Source organism: Natrix helvetica (genome assembly GCF_964273705.1).
Source record: "Natrix helvetica genome assembly, chromosome: 4".
Lineage (NCBI taxonomy): Eukaryota > Metazoa > Chordata > Lepidosauria > Squamata > Natricidae > Natrix > Natrix helvetica.
Window position 1 is genome coordinate 39,836,446 of NC_138550.1, and position 23,619 is coordinate 39,860,064.

A 23,619-nucleotide genomic window follows, 5' to 3' on the forward strand; every position below is an offset into this window, starting at 1 on the left:
TTACCTTTACCTAATAGCTACTCTATGCTCATTTCAGCCCACCTCTATGTCCAGAAAGTCATAAGAAGCCAAGCAATGAGCATACAGTTCAGTGTTTTTTGGCTTATAGCATGCTACACCTCATTTGCCAGACTTAGAACACTGGCGACATAAAGCCAGCAAAAAGCAGAATCAGATTAAAGAATAAGCTGAGGCTTAATGGAGTGACGGTGATTACAGTCCTAACAGGTAGGAGGGAAAGGTCTGATCAGGAAAGTAAGACTGCAGCATCGGTGCATACTGAGTTGACCTCGGTAGCCAAATAGCACTGAGCAGTATAAGGTTGTATCAGAAGTGGACGGTACACATTTGAACACAACAAAGTCCAAGAAGCAAGCAAACATGACAGCTAATTTCATTAATACTTATAGTCTTCTGACTTGCTTATCACTAAATTGGTGCCCTAATTTTGTCTTCTAGTACTAGACATTATTGTATATAAGGAATATCTTCTAAATATCTTTGGTGTTGATTGCTGATATACAGAATTTCTTCATACTCCTTTTATCTTTTGAGCTTTTGAAAAACTTTCTGTTATTGTTTCTATCTTTAATGTCTTTGCTGATGGCATTGTAGTGTTGTTTCTTGACTCTTATGACAGTGAATTGCAGTTCTTTGACATCGTCCTGACAGCTTTGTTTGTATTGACTTTGTCTTATCTTCCCTTCTTGGCAATTTGCGCCAGGTGTTCGCTTCCTTTCATTTCTTGTTTTTTGGCAATCTTTTTTCACATTCTTCCTTTACAATTTGTTTGATTATATTTCAGAGTTCCTCTAGCTCCTTATCAGTTCAAAACTTTAAAATAATTCCTGGTATTGAACTTGAAAAAGATGATCACGTGCTCAAGATCATGTTGTAGAAAGTGGTTGACTCGTCTTACATTTTAGCTTTAAAACAAAGGTATTTTATTGCAAGCAGAGGAGTTAAGTATCTTCTTGTGAAATACCTCTGGACCCTCTCTATGGTATTAATGTCCGATATATAGTGTGGATTCCAGGCAGGTGAGCAGTATTCAAGGATTGGTCTAGCAAAGGTTTTGTATGCCCTAGTTAGCAGTAGAAAAAGCTTCATAAAATAAGGTTTACAACTCTTAATGCCTTTTTGGCAATGTTATGTCACTGGGGGGAGGGGGCGCAGGGATCAGGATTTTAAAGATGCTTAGGTAGGACATGGTCAAAAAAAGGTTGGGAACCACTGTTTTAGAATTGTTGAGGCCACTGTGTCATCATGGTCACCTACATATTGAAAAAGGGTGTGGAGCCTTCTTGGAATTGTTGAAAGGACTCGGCTGTAGACTGGAGATAGATGATGTTGTATCCCTCCACCCCCAAAGTCCCTCTTTATGGGGGAGGGACTGTTATTTTTTGTTATCTAAATATTGTCAAGCTATTACTACTGTGACCCAGAATAGATTTATTAAACAAGATAAAAGCCTGTATATATACAATCAGATCAAATTTTCTTCCTTTGAAGGTATGAATGTATCAAGCTGAAAGTAAGAAGTGAAGCATATTATATACAAAAGAAGGATAATGCTTAGGCAAGGAAGCTCAGCAATTCATCATCCATTTATGTGTTTCTAAAGCTAACATTACTTTTTGTCACTGTGCCTAAGTAAACTTTGGAATATATAAATGAATTATATTTTAGTTGATTTTTCTTCCTGGGCCTTTTTTTTCTTTTCATTTCGGTTAATCATTGCAAAATTACATCTCATGAAGATGAAGGAACCTGTTTCTTTCCTGATTATAATGAGAGCCAGGTGTTGGCTGTCTCTGAGGAACAAACATGCAATTCAGCTTGAAAATAATGGAAGCAGAAGCCAGAGGAAGCAAAATGTGTTATTAAACTTCCTGGCAAAGTACTTTACATTTCCCCTTCACCACCCCAATCCCCAACTGGAAGTAAACATCAGCTGAAAGTACACTCTGCAACTGAGAGCTTCTAAAGTAATCAATAGACAGTCATTTTAGATAAGTTTCTTCATTTAAAAAAAAAACCATAAGACTAACTAATAGGGCTTTTCCTGATATTTGGGAATAGTTACAAGTTGTCTCATAAGCTGCTTCCATGCTTGATAACACTGTAATATTTATAAAGAATCACATTTTGTTCATTCCTTCATTTGTCCAGTCATTTCTATTTGAGAAGAATTTCATGGGTATAAAAAGACGTGTACCATATGCCTATTAATATTAAGTAGAGAGAAACCATACAACTTATTATCCCTTTATTTGCTACACCTAATGTACTGCTTCATTAACATTACAGGTTTGTTTGTTTTTTTACAACCATAAAATGACATCTTTCCCATTTCCCTAATTCCTTGTTGCTTTCTCTAAATACTTCTGGCCCTAAAATTATGATGGGGCTGTTTATACACAAATATATTTTCCTGGGTTCACTGGGGATAACTCTCTATTACATTTTGATAAGTGTTGCTGCACATAGTGTAGATGATACAGGAAAGTTTTTGGCATCAACAACAAAAAGTAGTGTGACCATCACTCTGTTGCCAATGATGTCACCATGTATCTACAATTTGAATGCTATTAAATGTGAAATGTTTATACTCTGTGACTTTTAAAGCTATCAGCTGATCAACTAAACATAAACATTCTGTAGACAAACAAAGAGTTCCCATGAACCTAAGAAACTGCCTTTTAATGAGGCAGATGATTGATTTCAGAAAGTGCCATATTATCTACTCTTAGCTGGAAGTAAATGTCTACTTAATAAAAATTTATCCTTGCGCCTTCTTAAAGAAATGGCTAAAGGTTATATAGCAAAGGGAAGGAATCCAGACTCCCTTCTCTCCATTATTCACACACTAATTATTTTCCCCCATCTAATATGACTGGTGCAGAAATGTAAGTGTCAAAGAAAGATGGACTGCTGGTATGATATGAGCAAGAACTGCTATTGTTTGTCCTTATACCTGCATACGGTGCACATACAATTCCAGTGAATTAATATTTCAGATCTTTTTGAGGACTATCATAACTGTATATCTACATTTTCTGTATTTTACCCTGCCATCTGGTAGTTGTCTAGATAGGTGCAGCTCAGAAATGATAGCGTTATAATATTCCTTTTACTTACCTCATAATTTTCGAAAACAAATTCTTTGTGATAATCAAAGAGATAACTGGGAAATGCTTGGTGAAGCTTCACCAGCACACCCAAGAAAGACAATAGCTTAGTCTCACAATACTCTTAATGAGGCTGGATCAATGAAAGCTATTAAGATAATGCCAAAAAGGGATCAACTGACCCCATCAACTGATTCCAGCATGTTAGATTCAATCCAAAACAGATTCGGTTTTACACAGAATTGAATACATCCCAACAAATCATCACAATTTTCAGTTTAAGGGGAAATACAACACTGTGGCTCATAGAGATTGATTTTGGCTTTGAAAACTCAAAATAGGGTAGACTTTTTAATTAATAATTAATAAAAAGAATAGGTTTAAATTCAAAGTAAATGCCTTATATTTTTCTAGGAATAAAAAATTCTTTTCTGATTTCCCTCTTTGTGGAGAAGGCAGAATGTAACTTCATCACATCAAGCCATAATTGCCAGGGGGGGGGGGGAGATTGAGTGGAAGTCTATGGAAAAAAGGTAAGATTGAACAAAGAATCAAAACAGTCAGGGTCTTGAATTAAGATTGATGTTCCAGAGTTCAAATTCTCCAATTAACTCTAATTAACAAAATTTCAAAGCCCACCTGACATTCCATGCAGAGAAGGGTTGCTGTCGGATCGGCCCAGATCAGCCAAATTAGTAGTAGCAGCGGGAGGCTCCTCCCACCTAGATGCTTCTGCCTAGGTTTAGAAATGTCACGTATGTGCAGGCGCATGCCTGAACCGGTAGTAAAAAAATTAGCAACCCACCTCTGATACTATGCTTTTCATCTTTTGGTTTTAAACCAGGCAATATTTCTCTTCTAAAAGATATACATTTCAGTATTCTTGATCAAAGTAATTTCTGATGTATGAATTATAGAAAAATATCGTGAACTTCAGTATTTGACTAAACACAGATCTGTGTTATAGGACAGATTTATCTTTACTGGTACATTACTAGTATAGGCCATTCACTGCTACCCTTATGAACAAATAAGGGAAAGTATGGGAACAACCAATCCCATCTTCAGCCAGACATCTTTGCCAATGCACTGCAATCCAGATCTGAATTGATAAAATAAGCTTCAGAAGCAGCCAAGATTTTTAATGAAATGCTTTTTATCCTTTTTAGGGGGGCTCTAGGGTGGGTGGGTGGGTTAATCAGGCCAGGAGGGGGACCAGTGCCAGGCGAACAGGTGAGATCAGGAGGGAAGTGAGCGGAGTAGGGGGGGAGGGAGAATGACACTCCAATAGAGGGTTGCCCTATTACAACGGTCGTAGGGAGGGGTGGGTGCGAGGATAGAAGAAGATCTCGTAGTCGGTTGGGAGACCGTGGCTGTTGGACACGCCCGGTCGCTTGTACCAACCCCCGCAGCCTAGGTGGCCAGGAACTACAGAGCCAGGGCCTGAGGCTGATGCTTTGCAATGCAAGGTCCGTTATCAACAAGGCCCCCCTCATTAATGAGTTGCTCTCGGAGGGGGAGCTGGACCTTACAGGGATAACGGAGACCTGGTTGGGCCACGAGGGTGGTTTACCCCTCGTGGAAATGTGCCCACCGAGTTTCCGTGCATTCCATCAGCCCCGGGCCCTGGGTAAGGGTGGTGGGGTGGCGGTGGTTATACGGGAGGGTCTGGAGCCAAGAGAGTTCACTGTGCCTCAGATATCCGGGTGTGAGTCCCTTGGTGTGAAATGGGGCCCAGGGAGGCAGTGGGGCTTGCTGATTGTATACTTGGCTCCTCGCTATGCATCAGCAGCCCTGCCCGAGCTCCTCGAGCTGATCTCAGAAACGGCAGTTGAAACCCCCAAACTTATGGTTATGGGGGACTTCAACTTGCCGTCGACAAGGGAAGCGTCCGAGGTGGCTCGGGAGTTCATGGCTTCCATGACAGCCATGGACCTGACCCAATTAATTCAGGGCCCCACACACGAGGGCGGTCACACGCTGGACCTTGTTTTTGTATCTGGGCAGTGGACGAGTGATCTGGGAATAGGGGATTTGGTTATTACCCCCCTGTCATGGTCAGATCACTCATCTCTCCGGCTTGACTTCCCTGGCGCTACCCCCCACCGCGGGGAGGCGGAACCAGACTGTCCAAGTTGGTACCGCCCCAGGCGCCTGATGGAACCGGATAGATTCCAGATGGAGCTTGGGCCACTTCCTGTAGCCCTGACCCGCTCTCGGTCGGGGGACCTAGTGGCCGCCTGGAATAGGGCGGCTGCTGGGGCCTTGGACCGGGTTGCGCCTTTGCGGCCTCTCCTACGGCAACGAACCACCCTGGCTCCTTGGTTCACCGAGGACCTAAGGGTGATGAAACGCCACAGGAGACGCCTAGAGAGCAGGTGGAGGTCCTCGCGCTCTGAATCTGATCGAACACAGGTAAGAGCCTATTCACGGACCTACCTTGTGGCATTAAGAGCGGCCAAACGTAGACATTGTGCCGCTCTTATTGCGTCCGCCGATAACCGCCCTGCTGCCCTGTTTCGGGTGACCCGCTCCCTCTTATCACAGAGGTCGCGGGAAGCCCCTTTACAGGGTAGAGCAGAGGGGTTTGGGGAATATCTGCAGGACAAAATCGCTCAGATCCGGAGTGGATGGGCCCCCGTCAGTGGACCGGAGGAGTCGTCAACAGTGAGTCTTGAGAGACCATTCTGGGAGGAGTTTGATTCTGTTGCCCCCGAGGATTTGGACAGGTTACGTGGGCGGCTGTGAGCCACTACATGTTTATTGGACCCGTGCCCCTCCTGGCTGGTACTGGCATCCTGGGAAGTGACATGAGGCTGGCTCCTGGGCCTAGTGAACGCTTCATTGGGTGAGGGGTCCCTACCGGCTGCCTTGAAAGAGGCGGTGGTGAGGCCCTTACTCAAGAGGCCTTCCCTGAACCTGACGGAACTAGCTAATTATCGTCCTGTCTCCAACCTTCCCTTTCTAGCGAAGGTTGTAGAGAATGTGGTGGCACAGCAGTTCCCACGACACCTGGAAGAAACCGACTATCTAGACCCGCGCCAGTCCGGTTTCCGACCCGGTCACAGCACGGAGACGGCCTTGGTCACGTTGGTTGATGATCTCTGGAGGGCCAGAGATAGGGGTTGCTCCTCTATCCTGGTCCTATTAGATCTATCAGCGGCTTTTGATGCCATCGACCATGGTATCCTATTGCGCCGGCTGGAGGGGATGGGAGTTGGGGGCACTGTCCTGCGGTGGTTCGGCTCCTACCTCTCCGACCGGACGCAATGTGTGTTGGCAGGGGAGCAGAGGTCGACCCTGAGGTCGCTCACCTGTGGGGTGCCGCAGGGATCGGTCCTCTCGCCCCTTCTGTTCAACACATATGTGAAGCCACTGGGTGAGATCATCCATGGTTTTGGGGTCGGATACCATCTGTACGCTGATGACACTCAGCTGTACATTTCCAACCCAAACCACCCCAACGAGGCTGTCAAAATGATGTCCCGGTGTTTGGAAGCCGTCCGGGTCTGGATGGGGGACAACAGACTCAGGCTTAACCTCTCCAAGACAGAGTGGCTGTGGTTACCGGCACCTCAGTTCAACCAGTTGATTCCATCACTGGCCATAGGGGGCGAGCAACTGCCCCCTGTGGAACGGGCGCGCAATTTGGGCATCCTCCTAGATGCCCGGCTGTCGATGGATGACCATGTGGCAGCCGTGGCAAGGGGGGCGTTCCACCAGGTTCGCCTGGTGCGCCAATTGCGCCCCCTATTGGACCGGGACGCCTTACGCACAGTCACTCATGCACTGGTGCCGTTTCGTCTGGACTACTGCAATGCTCTCTACATGGGGCTCCCCTTGAGATGCACCCGAAGACTACAGCTAGTTCAGAATGCGGCCGCGCGGGCTATCATGGGGAGTACTAGGTACTCCCACGTAACACCTCTCCTGCGCGAGCTGCACTGGCTGCCTGTGGTTTTTCGGGTGCGTTTCAAGGTGCTGATTACCATCTTCAAAGCGCTCCATGGCACAGGACCTAGCTACCTGCGGGATCGCATCCTACCGCATACATCCCTGCGACCAATTCGCTCTCACAGGGAGGGACTCCTCCGGGTGCCGTCCACCAAGCAATGCCAACGGGCAGAGCCTAGGAGTAGAGCCTTCTCTGTGATGGGCCCAACCCTCTGGAATGACCTCCCCCCCGATATTAGAACTACTACCGACTTCCGCTCCTTCTGACAAAAACTTAAGACTCACCTGTTCCAATTAGCCGGTCTGGCCCATATATAGTTCCATTCTTACCTCCTGGCGGATATTTTTATCTGGGATAGTTTTTAGGGTTAATGTATTTTAAATTTTTAAAATTTCAATTTAACTTAAACTAAATTTGTACAGTGAATTATTGTTACCTCCTCCAGCCCTATATTTATTTTATATTTATACTATGTATATTTACTGTTTTATTGTTTAATATGACTGTACACCGCCCCGAGTCCCTTCTGAGAGAGGGGCGGTCTAGAAATTGAATAAAGTTAAGTTAAAGTTAAGTTAAGAACAATGTGACAAACAAGCAGTTTAGACTGCGTAAATTGCCCTTAATGTGGAACTTTGTTTCCTTGTCTCCTCTTTCATGTTCTTGGTCAAGACATAGGCATATAATATTAAATAGCAGGTTTTAAATCTGTGCATTGCAGCGTTTTCCTACGTTGATCGTCATCCTTTCTTTTGCAATAACACTGGAATGTGAGTCTCACAGGAGTATGCTGTTATATTCTTTCATTCATTCAATTATTCGATTTATACTGCCTACTGAGGTCTCTTGGTGATTTACAATGAAACATAAAATCAAAATTAATACAATCATGTTAAAATTAAAATCAGTAATTAAAATTGTTAAAAGCCATTTTTAATGAATAAAGAGATTAAGCCCTTTAACTTAGTGGATGGGTTGCAAAGAATTGTGGCAGATAAAGAGAAAAAGCTCAATACTTTTCATTATGAGGTGAGCATATGGCATTGTAGCCTGCTAAATTGATCTCACTGATCGGGGTATGGGTTCATATAGAAAGGTATATTCTTCCACTTAGCTAGCACCTATTTTTTCTTTTTTACTAAAACAAATTAGAAACAGGTGCAATACTATCTTTTTACTACATCATAGTGTGGTTTCTTAGAAACAGCCTCATTGCTAAATTTGACATTAATTGTGGTATTTGTGTTAAATACAAAAGTAATAGAAAGTGTGCTATGGTAGTCATATCTGAAAGTTAACAGCATGTGGCCCACAGTATTAAGGTCATTTTGTTGCTGAAAAAGACACAGCTGGTAAAGGGTAAAGAGTACTCCTGACTCTTGCAACCAGAGAGATAGTTCAATCCAGAAACTGTCCCATGTGAACATCTGTTCTTTCTAGGAGAGTGTAGCCCAATTCACAAAAGCAATGTCTATTACTTCTCTGGAATACACCCACTCACAATGAACACCTCTGACATGTCTGGATTCAGTGACAATTTACTATCCCTCTTTCAACTCACTGCTAAATATAAATAAGGCAATCAGGGAAATTAAGTAAGTCTAATAACCTGCCACCTAGATGTTACAAACCAAATTGGGTAAAGATCTAATGGATAAGTGGTGGAATTTACTGCTCCAAACAACCTGTCTATATCTTTGGAAGTCACAAATCGCAAATTGATTCTGTCTAACAAAATGAGTCACCAAATCCTCCTATAATTAACTCTCCAACAATGGTGGTATCCAGACTGAACCAAATGTGAGAAGTTTTATTTGCAAAAAAATAAAAAAACAGAAAAGTCTTTAAAAGCATAATAATAAGATATCTTAAGGTTTTGTAATCAAACTCCAGGAGGTGGACGAGGAGACTTAAATCCTACACAGTAAGAACGCTGTGAACTTGTAGTGTCCTTCTGTAACATGTACAATGCGGGGAAGGTTCTACTTTTCTGCTCAAATTATCACTGACAATGTCTCTAAATAAATGCTATGCAATGCCTTATTAGATCTGAATTTTTTCCAGTGTTTCTAAAATTCCCAATGTACAACTAGCCAGAATATTTGGGAATCCCTGACACCCTGTGTAATAACTAAATCCAATAAGACATATACAGTACATAATTATGGCTTTCTGTATTTTTTAATCAAATTCAAATAGTCAGGCAAATATTACTTTCATAGTTTACTATCTGTGACTTTTCAATATGTATAAAACTACTGTATATACTATTTTTCATTAGCAGACCTTATTAATACTTTGAGGTTTGCAGAATCTATGAACTTGTCCAATTATTATTGTTCCAATCTGTTACGGTACGAGAGAACCATAAGAAGATTTCCTGGTTTGTCATAATATACACATTGAGGTCCAGGTATTGATTAGAAATTGATATGTTAAACCAAATTGAAAATGTAGTTTACAATCACCAAGTATAAAGATCATTTTGCTCATTGAAAATGTTCTGACCTGTTTAACAGATTTATCTACAAAAAATACAGTTAACCAAGCTAATAATAACAAAAGATGTTTCTCCAAATCTCACATTTTCCTCAATTAAAATGTGGCACCAAAATGAAACTTAATCCTTGGAGTAATATCTGTATGGCTGGCATGAGCTGATTATACAACTTGTTGTAAATTAATAATTAAGCTATTTAATATTATCATGGTCTGTCTCTATTGGAAACAGTTTCATTTCAGCAACTAAAATCTCTGCCTATAATTAATGAGAGTTTTTATCTTTTATAAGGACCCTTCCCGGCCATTGGGTTCCAGTCTCTTTGCCCAAGATTCCTGAGGGAAGGACTCTTAAATAACATTGCAGCTCCACATCCTTTGTCAGGGGGAGGATCTTTACCCTCCAGGATTTTTTCCGGTAGGTATTCCATGTAAATTTTCAAAGCACCCATTGTTAAGGTATTTGGGAGTATGGGATCAGAAGAAGATGGACAAATATACTTTTTTGCAGACATTTCACTTTTGTTACAGATTAGACAAATATACCCTAGGTTCTACATCAGATTGAGTAAAAAAGTGCATAAAATCCAAATTAGCATTACAAAAAAAGAAAAGCATTTTTTTCTTTGTTTTAAACAAATTAATGTGATGCAGTTTTTTTAAAAAAAGTAACTAGTTATACAGCTAGGGGCCCATCTACATCTATTATGATATAGAACTTTGATGTCACAAGTGATAATGCTTGAAGATTTTACATTGGTCTTGTAATATGGCTATATAAATGTAGTACAAATAGTATTTGACTTACAACCATAACCACTTGAAGTTACAACAGCACTGGCAAAAGTTATTTATGACCTGTTTTCACACTTAGGTTTATTGTGACCATGTGATCAAAATTTGGGCGATTCGCAACTGACATGTACTTATGACATGTACTTATGGCATCTGTCATGTGGTCATCATTTGTAAGCTTCCAAGCCAGGTTCAGACAAATAAAACCAATGGGAGAAGCCAGAATCACTTAATGACCTCATGAACACTTAACAAGTACAGTGATTCACTTAATAACTGTGGTTAAAAAAAGGTAGTAAAATGGGATAAAACTCAAGTAACAATTTCTTTTGGGCTTAATTATGGTTGTAATTCGAGGATTGCCTATATGTTCAGCTTCTTCTAAAAGTGAAACATTAGAACTACTCAGCACTTTGGATTCCATTAAAAAAGATATTTCTCAGCACCCAATGGCACAAACACTGTCTCTGTTGGTATACCTTTAAAGCAGGGTGTCAAATTTGATTTCATTGAGGGATGCATCAGTGTTGTTTTGACCTCGGGAGGCAGAGTCAGGGTGGTCAGCTATACATCGTTCATGTCAGGGGTGCCTGTGGTGGCCCAAGAGCTTTGCCACTGAAAACGGGCTGTTTCCAGGGTGGCCCTGCAGGTCAGATCTAAGCACCCCGCAGACCGAATTCGGCCCCCAGGCCTTGAGTTTGACACTCCTGTTTTAAAGCATCTGTGTCTTCTCCTGCAATGATCCTATGAAATATTATCTATAGCTATTGGGTTTATTTACTATTTTAAGAAATAGAGAGTCCCTTAAGTCATTATATATTAATGTATGTGAAAATGGTATTGTATTGCTTTACAACAGAAGAGAATTAAGAAAGGAAGTCAGATTTCCAAATATATCCAGAAGCATTTTGATTTTCTTTAGTATATGTGGATTGCATCTATACAGTGTAAACTAGCATTCATGTTTAAAATGAATTAAGAAAGGGAAAAGTATTCAATGTCTATCATAATAGATCAATGTTTCTTTATCAAATTCAAGTGTATTACAATAGTAAAATATAACAATTTTCTTGAAAAGGTCTGTTTATTCATACCAGTTTCATTTTCCATTTAAAAATAACATCATTAGCTCTTTCTTGGCAGGTGCCAAGGTGTCATAATTACATTTCAGAATAGTATGTTAAATTAAGAAATGTTCAACACCAAATTAAAAAATTGTAGTTTCTAATGATAATGCAAGTTTTTTTTAAAAAAAAAACTTTAAAAAAGTCTTATCTCATATTGATTTAGTGTCTCGGCAATACTTTGAGGAAGTGTTTGCCATTGCCTTCTTTCTAGATTTAATTGAGAATGACTGTCCAGATTCATCTAATTGGCATATATGCCTAAAATAGCACTAGAATTCATTGTCTCCTTGTTCTAGCCTGGCTCCTTCAGCCAAGGCACCAAATGGAAAGCAAGCCAACATATCAATTTAAATGATGTGTCTTCATGATGAATCATCAGGAATATGGCCACATATCTGGAAGGAAATGGCCATCGAAATCTGGGTTGTAACTGCAAATAATGTTCCATGGACATGTGTGATTATATGGCCCAGACTGAGGTTCTTGAATAATATGCAGACTCCAAACCTAGCTGCTGTAAAATTATTAAATGTAGAAATAGTGGTTAAATTTAATATTGAAAACCTTATTTCAAATCAAATTTGGTTTTTAATCTGGCCATGTCTATTTCTTGGTTCTGGCCCTACAAACCTTGGAAAATTCTCCAGGCATATCATTCAAAGACCTTAAAATGTTGCATACTTCTCTTGTATAGAGGAGAATACTTCTTGCAGAGAGGAGCCAACTTTGACAGCTATTATATGACAACCAGTTTATTGTACTAAAGAAAAACATCTCTTTTCTTTTTAACAACTGAAATAAAATGTAGTGGTCTTGCAGAAAGAGATATTTCATTCAAGTGTCATCTAAAAATGCCAGGCATACATACAAAGCTATCACGCCAATCTCTTTGGGTTGAAGTCCTGCAGAAAGCAAAAATAGAATTCAAAATAGTAAACCAAATTAATTAAATGAATGACATCAGGGTGCAAAAAGGAAATAGTTACATCTGGTTTATGCCACAAGTTTCATTACAGAATACCTGTTCATACCTGTCTGTACTTGCAAACAATTCTTGTTTTTCTCAAATCAACATACCACCTCGTATGTTATCTTTTGTCCTTTAAATTTCTCATCTTTCTTTTTTCAGGATCTCATTAACTCCACCCATCTGTCACTTGCTCAGCCTCCCATTTCCCACTAAATTATTCATCTTTCTATTTATTTTGTGGTTTGATTTTCACTGCTATCCTAATGTGATAGGATTAGAAACATTTTGATTCCCTTTCTTTGGAATTATTAGAATCAATGGAACACAATTAACTAGATTTAATTTGAGACTGTTTGGAAGTTTGCTCTTAATTCCTCTTTATTTATTTTTTCTGCATAGCATGGAAACAAGAACAGTGATTTCAGTAGTGGGTTTCTAACCGGTTTCCTACTGGTTTGCTTACATGCGCACAATACTGCATGTGCAAAAGCATCCAGGTGGGTGGGCAGAGCCTCTCACCGCCACCACTACCGGTTTGGCTGAACTGGGCTGAACTGGTAGCAACCCATCTCTGAGTGATTTGGCAAGTTCAGAACAAACTGGCAACCTATGGGTAAGCACAGCTCCAATACCATATGGGGAAGCACCGCACGCGAGGACAAGAGGCAGGGATTCGCTCTACTGAACTAAAACAGAATCTGATGTTAACAAGGCCTTGACAGCTGCGAAAGTGCGGGCTTGCATCTTGCCCCATTTCCAGGCTGCTTTCTTGTCGAGGAGTCAGTGGAGAGGCTCAGCAACCGAAGCTTTATGCGGCAAGAAAGCAGCATAGAAATTTAGAAGACCTAAAAAAGATTGGAGATCCACTTGTTTTTAGGGGTGGGAGTCTGACGGATTGCCTCTAACTTGGAAGGGGTGGGGTGGGTGCCAGACTTGTCTACATGGTACCCTAGAAATTCTACTTGTGGGACCCCTATTTTGCATTGGATTTTTTTAACCGCAACCCAACGTTGCAGAACCTGGTGAGCATGATGCGTAAGGTGGCAATGAGTGCGTGCTGGTTACTAGCGCTGACCAGCACGTCGTCAAAATAGGGAACAATCCCAGGGATCCCTTGGAGCAGGCGCTCCGTGAGACTTTGAAAGATCCCTGGGGCTGTACTAACTCCAAACTGCAGGCAGCGACAGCGAAAGGCTCCCCTGTGGGTCACAATTGTCTGCGCATCAGCAGTGACATCGTCCACAGGGAGCTGCTGATACACCTGCGCTAGGTCGAGCTTTGCAAATATGGAACCCTGTCCCAGGAAATGAAGCAGATGTTGTACCACTGGAACAGTATAAGGGTTAGCCTGCACTGCTGTGTTCAAAGTTACCTTGTTATCTTGCACACACCCTTATAGACCCATCTGGCTTCATTGGGATAGCAATTGGCATTTCCCAACGCGCATGATCCACAGGTTCTAACACTCCCTGGCTGATCAATTTATCCAATTCAGCATCCAGCTTAGGGCGGAATGCTAAAGGAACCCTTCTAGGCTTAAGGCAAATTGGTGCTACCTGGGGATCTAAATTAAAAGATATAGGGGTGCCAATATATTTACCCAAACCATCTTTGAAAATATCTGCGAATTTGTTGGTCAAGGACTGGAAATCTTCAGCTGCCATGGCATGGATGCCAATGACGTCAAGCCTCAATGCCTGGAACCAGTCAAGACCCAGCAATGTGGGAAGGGGGTCTTGGACCACAATGAGCGGGAGGCAACCAGTAAAATGCTTGGTGGCCACCTTAAAGAGGCCGCTGCCTACAAAGGGATTGACTGTCCTTGATAGTCGCGCAGACAGACGGCACAGGGAGAGAGATGATTCTTCACCATGGAGGGCACTAAACATTTTAAAGTGCTCCAGGAGATGAGGGAGCATGAAGAGCCAGTGTCCACCTCCATCTGACAGAGTGCTTCTTCAAGGTGGACACTGAGGAAAAAAAATTCACTGTTTTTTTCCTTAGCTTGATTTATGGACAGCTCTAAATACTCACTATCTTCAGAGATAGCATAACAGCCCTCCCTAAACCTGGTAGGATGTTTGGGCGGCTTCGCAGTATCTGGCTTAATTGGGTGGTGCTCTGGCACAGGGGATGGAGCCCAACAAACTTTGGCCTTTTCGCCCACAACGATGGCACACAAAAGCTTTAAACCTGCACATGTCTCTGGCATGATTGCCTTTGCAGCCAGCACATAAGGTGGAGGGGGCATCCCTACACCTGGTGCGCCTCTTGAAAGGAGATGTCTGCAGACATATGACATTATGTTCCTCCTCGGAGATATCAGCCCCCTCTTCCTCATCATCATGATGGACAGCAGCTGCTTGTGAGGCAGAAGAAGGGGCATTTTGAAATCTTTGGATTTCTACAGAGGATTTCTTGGCCATCTCAGAAGCTCTTGTTTCATCCAGTGTAGTTTTGAGAGTCAGCTCTGTGCGCGCTATCAAGCGACGCTGTAATTTCAGATCACTGACCCCACAGACCCATTGATCTAGTAAGTTTTCTTCTAAGTCAGTGAAGTCACAATAGAGGGCAGCTGACCGGAGAGCAGCTATGTACTGGTTAATTGGCTCTTCCTCTAACTGAAATCTTTGCCTGAAAGTGCATCTTCGGTCGATTTTGGAAGGCGTGTGGGTGTAGTGTGCCCTTAGTTTCTCAGTTAAGACATCCCATGGAATGGAATGTACAGGCTGAGGGACACAAAGTGCCCTGGCTGTTCTGAACACCTCTGGTCCACAGGCACTTAAAAAACATGATATATTTTGGCTGCCAGACCACCCGGTGAGATCGTGAGCTTCTAGGAAGCATTCAAAACACTGTACAAAAGCTTCCCAGGACTCTGTTGCTGGACTGAAAGCTGCGAACGGGGCTAAGGTGGCCATCCTGAAAAGGACACAGTTCAGGTTACCTCAGGAGAGAGAAAAAAACTTTCCATTCTTTATTCACAGCATTCTATTCGAACACCTCAGCTCTTTCTGTTTCAGCGACTCAGCCGATCTGTTGCTCAATCCTGAAATCCCATCCCCGTCGCCAGTGTTCTGAAGGGTGACAGAGGGAACTGGACTGAGGCAACACAGATCTAATGCAACTTGGTTTATTAACATAACAAGTAACAACAGCAACAGTAGTGCTGAACAGCAACAATGTGCCGCCCCTTTTGACAGCTCTTTTATACTGCGGTTGTCAAATGGGAAGCCAATGAACTGTCTTTATTTTCCCGCTCCTGCTGACACGCCTCCAGCCAATCACCACAGCTAGCGGCCTTACATCTTCAGAGCCTGGACACAACAAAATTAATAATTGGTTGGCCCATCATTTAGTCAAATTTAGAATAAACCCACTGAAATGGAACTTCACTGACTTTTAGCTTACCAAAAAAAAGTCTACTCAGTATATTATAATGGATTTTTAGTTGCACAGTATAATTTTGACTTTCTATACTATCTTCAGCATCCTGAAAAAAATCTGCCTTGGCTTCTGCATTAGTTTTATGAAGCAAATTAGCAAGCAAACAGATAAATGTAGTGGAAGTCAGATTATCACACGTGCTGTGCCATTTGCACATAATTGGATTTTTAAAACTCAATATCATATTTATTTTAATTGATATATCCCAAGCAGGACTTCAACAAATCCTTTGTCTTGCCCTAGAAATATCTTGTCTAATTCTATCTGATGTTTTTCCCATATTAACATTTCAAATGACATTTAGATTTCTTATGTTGCAACTCTTCACACCTGCTATTTCAGCGACCACATATGGAAAGGCAGGTCAGCATTAGGAGGTTATATGCAAAATATATTACAATTGGCTAACTATCTATTTTGGAAAGGCCTACTTATCACAGACTCTTCTCGCAAGCCCATTTTTAATATACTTTGATTTGCCTTGTTGGAGGTCCACTTAATAAATTTCCTTATGAGAAATAAATGTATCCATATCTGGATTTATGTCTTATTTTATTAGGAATTTTATGAGACATGCAGGATAATCAACTATAGCTAATTACTACGTTGCCTTCATAATGGGCACTCAAGCATTATATACAATATAGCCAAATTCTGGGCAACAGTACCTGAAACCCAGTATAAGATAACAATGAGCTCTTGACAATATCTTGATAAAATTTACGGTTTTAATTATATGATTCTGATGTTGTTCTGTGTTAGCACTTGCTTTGTTTTCAGCTTACCATGTGTCTATTGTTGTTCAGTATCAAAACTGTTTCTGTGATGTGACTTAAAACAGCATTTTCATGCTTTACCCACTGTATTTTGTTCACATGAGGGTTTTATAAAATTCAAGTATCTTGTTTTAATTCCCTAGGATTCCCTGGCCTATGAGCTTGTCAATTTCCAGATCAATTTTAGGGCAGAGAGTGAAAGATACTCTCCTGGGTTTTAGCCTGAAGGGGGCTATGATGGGGTCCAAATTAAAAGAGATTGGAGTCCCCACATACTTACCTAGACTGGTGCCAAAGATGTCCTTGGACTCCTTAAAGAAATCTTCGGTGCTCTCGTCTTTCAAGGTGTTGATACCGGTCACTTGTAGGCCCAGGGCTTCAAACCAGTGAAGCCCCAGGAGGCTCTGCAGGTCACTGCTGACTGCCGTCACTGGGAGCTGGCCGCTGAAGTTTTTGAATTGCATCCAGAAGGTGCCCTGGCCCACTATGGAGATTCGGTTCCCCTGGTAATCGCGAAGGCGGATGTCAGGGGCGCATAGATGCTGTTTCTTCTGGCTAAGTATAGTCTGCTTGAGTGTAAACCACAGCATGATGGTCAGTGATGACCCCGTGTCAATCTCCATCTTGCATGGAGACCCCTCGATGAGGACTGTGACCTTCACCTTTTTTGGCCGCCTTGTGCGGACGTGGCCGATTGATGTGTGGTAGACGACTCTGATGTTGCCCTCTGAGCGCTGTGGTGGCAGCTGCCATGCTCCTTGTTTGGGCCTCTGCTGGTGGTTAGGTCAGCTTCTGGGCTGCCAGGTCATCGTGGGGTGCTCGCTTCTGCAAACCTTGGCGACATGCCCCTTTCGCTCGCAGCGCTGGCAGATGGCATCGCGGAAATGGCAAAACAATCTGCCATGGTCTTTGCCGCAGCTTGCGCAAGGCGGGAAATGTGGTTTGAATTTGCGCATCGCCTTGGTGTGACTACTGCGCATGCAGCAGCTATCATCTTTGCTTTCTGAACCCTCAGCCTCTGTAGCCTCGCAATGTACATGTGCGCTCTTTCATGCATCTTGTGGAGTGCTTTGGTGCTGCAGGGTTTCTATAGACTTAACGGCAGCTTCGGATGCCCTCGCTTCGTCCAAGGCAATTTGTAGAGTGAGATTAGATTTGGCAAGTAATTTCCTCTGTAAATTAATGTCCCATACACCGCATATGATGCAGTCAAGTATAAGTTTGTCTAGGTCTCAGAACTCGCAATACGCTGCAGCCTTTCTTAGCGCTCCAACGTACTCGTTGATCAATTCACCTTCCTTCTGATTGCGAATATTAAATTCGTGCCGGCGGACATGCTTAGACGGCTTGGGAGCGTAGTGTGTCCTCAGCATCTGTTGGAGCACCAATCAAGTGACTGATTGGAGTGGCGTTAGCTCTGATAGGTTTTTGGCTGTTTTGAATACTTCCTGTCCACAGTAACCCAGGAACATGTTCTTCTTGCGGCCTTCAGAAAGGCCCATGAAGTCGTTGGCTTCGAGGAAGCAATCGAACCTCAGCATATATGATTCCCAGTGCTCGGTGACTGGGTCGTACAGAGTCGGTGGGGCGTGCATGGCCATTTTGTGTTCTGAGGGCATTTTGCCGCTCAAAAATGGCTGCTTGAAGCCGCGCTGAGCTCCGGGTTGGATTTACTTGCTGGATTGCTATGCTCTTTCTGGTTCACCTAGTTGCCTCTCAATCCCATCCTCGTCGCCAGTGTTAGATCAGGTAATGGAAAGGCACACTCAGGCTTAGGCAACAACAGCTCTTTATTGTAAGAGAACAAGTAAGTACAGTCCAGCGAAGGTTGAGTCTGATAGCAGCCCTTTTATAGGGAGCTGTCATACCCTTCGACTAATGAGATTGAAACTCTGTTCCCGCCGGAACAGAGGACCTTGGTGGAAACCATTATAACAGTTGCTAATATCTAACACCTAGCAATGCAAATTCCTGTCTCAATTACAATTATTAAGTGACCTGCACTTGTTTACACTGACAGTAACTGAAAACAGTTTAAAGGTGATGCACAGTTATCTTCACTACCTCTAATATCACAACATGAGAATAAAAAGCTGGCTAGAAAAGCAAAAATATCTCCCTGGCTCCACACAAAAGGAAAATAAAATAAATTGCTTATACCTGTCTTCCCTTTATCCATTATCTTTACTTCCAAGATATATTTATTTGCTGGGCTGTATACAAAAGAAAACCAAGGAGTTCCTGGGAAGAATAGCATCTTTCCTCTTGAAAACCCCTGCCTGCCAGAGCTGCTACAAATAGAGAGGGCAATGTTCCTCCAGATACAATATGCTACATGTTCAGCCAAACTGCAGTGTTGAAAGAAAGCACCAGCAATTTCTGATGTCAAATTAACTTCAATAAAGTTAGAAAAGTGACTTTATTCTCAGCATCAACTGTCCTCATGCAACTGTACAACAGTTGGTCACTGTTTTCAAATTAGCACACAATCCTCATATGTTTTCATATTCATTAAGTACAAGAATTATAGAGAATGCAATGGTTCTGTTATTCTATTCACTAAAGTGCATTGGTGAAACAAGGATGATTCATATGAAATAATTTGTAGTCAGATATGTGAGTATTTAACATGAAGGATTATTTGGTGCATCTGTAAGTGGAGTACTATGTTGATTTTTCTGTAAAGATAATAGCAATAGCAATGGCAATAGCACTTGGACTTCTGGATGGAAATCTGAGCCACCCTTGAACCTCATGAAGATTGAAGCCCTGGCTGTGTGCAGAGTTAGGCTGCAATACAACATTCTAACCACCAAATGCATTTCCTTAAAATGTGGGGTTTAACTGCCCAGTAGAAAGATCTAACCTCCCTGTTCTTGAGAACTTCCAAGAATTACTGAGAATCAACAAATTAACAGAGTTGGAAGGGACTTTGTAGGGATCTAGTCCAACCCCACACCCAAGCAGGTGACCCTACACCATTTCTGACAAATGGCAGTCCAATCTCTTCTTGAAAGCCTCCTGTACTGAAGCTCCCACAATTTCCAAAGGCAAACTGTTAAATTAGTTGATTGTTCTCACTGTCGGAAAATTTCTTATTTCTAAGTTGAATCTCTCCTTGATCAATTTCCATCCATTATTCCTTGTCTGGCTCTCAGGTGCTTGACCTCTTCCTCTCTGTGACAGTACTCAAATATTGGAACACTGCTATCATGTCTCTCCTGGTACTTCTCTTCACTAGACTAACCATGCCCAGTTTCTGTAACTGTTTTTCATACATTTTAGTCTCCAGTCCCCTAATCATCCTGTTGCTCTTCTCTGCACTTTTTCTAGAGTCTCAACATCTTTTTTATAGTGTGGTGACCAAAATTGGATGCAGTATTCTAGGTGTGGCCTTACTGCCTTGCAAATTACAGTCAAGTGAATTCAGCCTATATAGTGTGTTTCACCCACCATTCGAATGAAACAATAACGATTTAATTTCATATGCAAGTAATGTTATTGAACAAAATGGCATGATCCAATCTATTTCTGAATCATGTATACACTTTTTAACTTTTTAAAGGACTCACATATATAATCACATTACCAGCATGAGGCCTTGGCACAGAGGATGGGCACTGCTTTGTCTCCTGAAGGTCAAACAAGACCTATCAAGTTCAGGAGTCAATAGATATTCTCCAAAGGTCTGCACAGTGCTGCACAGTGCTTTAATTATACTACCTCCTACCCATTCTCCAGCTTGACATCTATAATTGGATCCATAGATGAACGCCTATTATTATTAATTCACACTGTGTTACCCAGAAAGGAGTTAACTAACACATTTCTATTTAAAATATTAATATCAGAAACAACAACCACATCATTTTACAGAACTCCTGCTTTGGAGGTGCTTATTATTGGGAAATGATTGAAAATGATTAGACTAAGAATTTATTAAGGTATATAGATAATCTAGTTCTGGTACAACAAGAATGAAGGTTGTTCTGTACTATAACTATTAGACAAGTCACATTTTATTTTTACTTCCCTCTGCACTTCAATATTCTGTTAAAATGCATAAAATTATACTGAAAATAAGTCCTGATTATTAATGTTTAATATAAAATTGTGCGTATGATAGCTATGAAAAGGATCTATTTTCATTATGTTTTTCATATAATGTGATGATCTCCTCCAGTTTTTATATGTAAATATTTCTCTTAAAACTCTTGAACTGCTCATCTTTGAAAAGCTCTATTACATGTAACAGAAGATTTAACTAGAAATTAAAAGGCAGTGGGGATGCCAGAGAGTTCTGAGTACAGGTAGGAAACTTACTTTTTATGATAAGCAATTCATAAATCATATTGGTCCATCCAGAGAAGCCAATTTGCCTTCTCAGAGCTGACTTCCTACCATAGCAGTAAGGAGCCATCAACAAGGAAGCTGTTTCATGTCTTTATTAGCCCTGAAAGCAGTAGAAAACTCCCCTTACCCAGATATTTAGTAGTAATAAATAAAGTTATTAGAAATTACCCAAAAGCCTTGTCAAATTTTTTAAACAATTTCCATAGAAAGCCTTTTTGAACTTACTAATAGGACTAACTGACTGACTACAATGGGAAAGATTTAAAACTCAGTAAGAAAAGTGGATGCCTTCAAAGGAGAAATTTGAAAACACTTACATTCCAAGGCTTAGAAAAATTAACTCTGCAAAAAAAGTGCCTGAAAATAGAAAGTGAGCAATTAAAACAAGACTGTGTTGTACACACCTAGAATTATAATAAACTACATCCATTTTAATGAATAGTGTTATTTTCTCTAGCTTGGAGCAAAAAATTGAGTCAGAAACTCATATATTTACCAAGTGTCAGTCAGCAACTTTCTGCAGGCTTCTGAAAAGTTTCCTAATCCTGAAAAGAGCAGATCCAGAAATCAGCAGGAATGCAAAAACTGGGACTGTGCCAGAGGAAGAATTTTGAGGAATGACATGTGGACTGCTGCCTTGTTTCACTATTTTAAACAAGGGCAAAGACACCAGGTTATTGAACAGTTTGACACTTTACATTTACATTTACATTCCATTTATTATCATTCTATCATTCAATTGCTATCAAAATGGTTCTCAAAAGTTGTGATTATTATTTTATTTTTAAACAATTGATCTTTTCAAAACGACATGCTTCAGAGTAACATTTAATAGTTTAATACCCTTGTTTTTAAGATAGCTAGGAATATAATCCAACAAAAACAGGTTGGTTGGTTGGTTAGTTGGTTATTGATTGGTTGGTTGATTGGCTGATTTTTTTTAAGAGGAAGAGCAAAGCATATGCTAATATTTATATCAATAAAATTAGATTTATTTTCAATTGATAATTTTAGGCTGAGTTGTTTCAGTAGTGTAAACTGGTGCATAATTATTTACAAGTAATCCCGCTGATATTTTTCAGTAACGATTAGCTATTACTAAATTTTCTCAATGCTGAAACCTATCACAGGTTCAATAGAATACATGTGGGAATAAAAATTGTAAAATTAAAATGCATGTCTATTTCATTTTGATACTTTTTCAACTTCCTTTTGGCATCTATTAGAATAATAAGGATTTTCCATTAATTGCATTTAAGCAATGCTAACCGAGAATTCTAGGAACTATAGTTCCAACACATTTAGACAATAACGTGTTGGCAAAACTTGGATTGTACTCATGCATAAAGTTGTCAGGATTAATAATTCAGGCATAGTTCCTTGCTGTCATCCTGTCCACTGCTCATGTACTAAATCTACCCATGGGCCACATGTTTCATGCTCAGACCATACCCACCCCAGCTCCACAAAGGCAAAAATGTCACGATACTTCACGATACATCACATGACGTGATCAAGTTTGATACCCGTGCTCCAGAGGTGGTGTTCAGCAGGTTCTGACCAGTTCTGGAAAACCAGTAGCGGAAATTTTGAGTAGTTCAGAGAATTGATAAATACCACTCTGACTGGCCCTTCTCCCATCTATTCTCTGCCTCCCGAGTCCCAGCTGATTGGGGCGAAATGTGGATTTTGCAGTAACCTTCCCCTGGAGTGGGGAGGGAATGGAGATTTTTCATCATCCATACCCCTGTCATGATCACCAAGACATGCCACACCCATCAAGCCGTGCCCTCAGATATTGAATCCCATCACTGCTGTGCTTTAGAGTATGAGACTAAAATATTAATTGTATTTGTACCTGTAATACTTATGTTCAGCTTATACCTTGTTGCATGGAATCTGGTATCTGTTTCCCCCATTTTCCCCTGTACTCTTTCATCTGCCTAGGCCAGCGATGGCGAACCTTTTTTGGCTCACGTGCCATAAGTGGGGGGAGCGCAGGGGGGTAGTGTGTGGGCGTGCTGCACCCATAATGCAATGCACGACCCCCCCAGTGTGCATGCATGCACTACAGGCGCTCCCCCCCATTTTCTGCATGCTTTTTTTGCCCTCCCCAGTCTCCAGAGGCTTTATAGGAGCCTGGGGAGAGCGAAAACAGCCTCCCCTGCCACCCCGGAAGCCCTCCGGAGGCTTGAGGGACCTTCAGGATGCTTCCCTGAAGCCTCCGGAGCAATCAAAACGAACCTCCGAGCAAACCGGAAGTGACTTCTGGTTTGCTCGGAGGGTCATTTTGAGTGCTCCGAAGGCTTGAGGGACCTTCAGGACGCTTCCCTGAAGCCTCCGGAGCAGTCAAAATGACCCTCCGAGCAAACCGGAAGTCTGTTCCCGAACTTCCGGTTTGCCCGTAGGGCGGGTTTTTTGTGCTTCGGAGGCTTCAGGGAAGCTCATGAAGCCTCCGGAGGGCCTTCGGGGGGGGCAGGGAAGGCTCTTTTCACCGCCCCCCCCCCCCGGCTCCTATAAAGACTCTGGAGCCTGAGGAGGGTGAAAAATGGCTTTAAAAACGGGT

General features: G+C 41.6%; 1 protein-coding gene across 5 annotated transcripts in view; it reads left to right on the top strand.

Annotated features, from left to right (window-relative positions):
- The window catches only part of EPHA6 (EPH receptor A6), a 173,260-nt gene that overhangs the window by 80,151 nt on the left and 69,490 nt on the right, over positions 1-23,619 (top strand). For all 5 annotated transcript variants that reach the window (XM_081951465.1, XM_081951463.1, XM_081951462.1 and 2 more), the window contains exon 8: positions 9,878-10,003. In XM_081951465.1, coding sequence (XP_081807591.1) covers positions 9,878-10,003 — 126 coding nt within the window. The remainder of the gene's footprint in view (positions 1-9,877; positions 10,004-23,619) is intronic.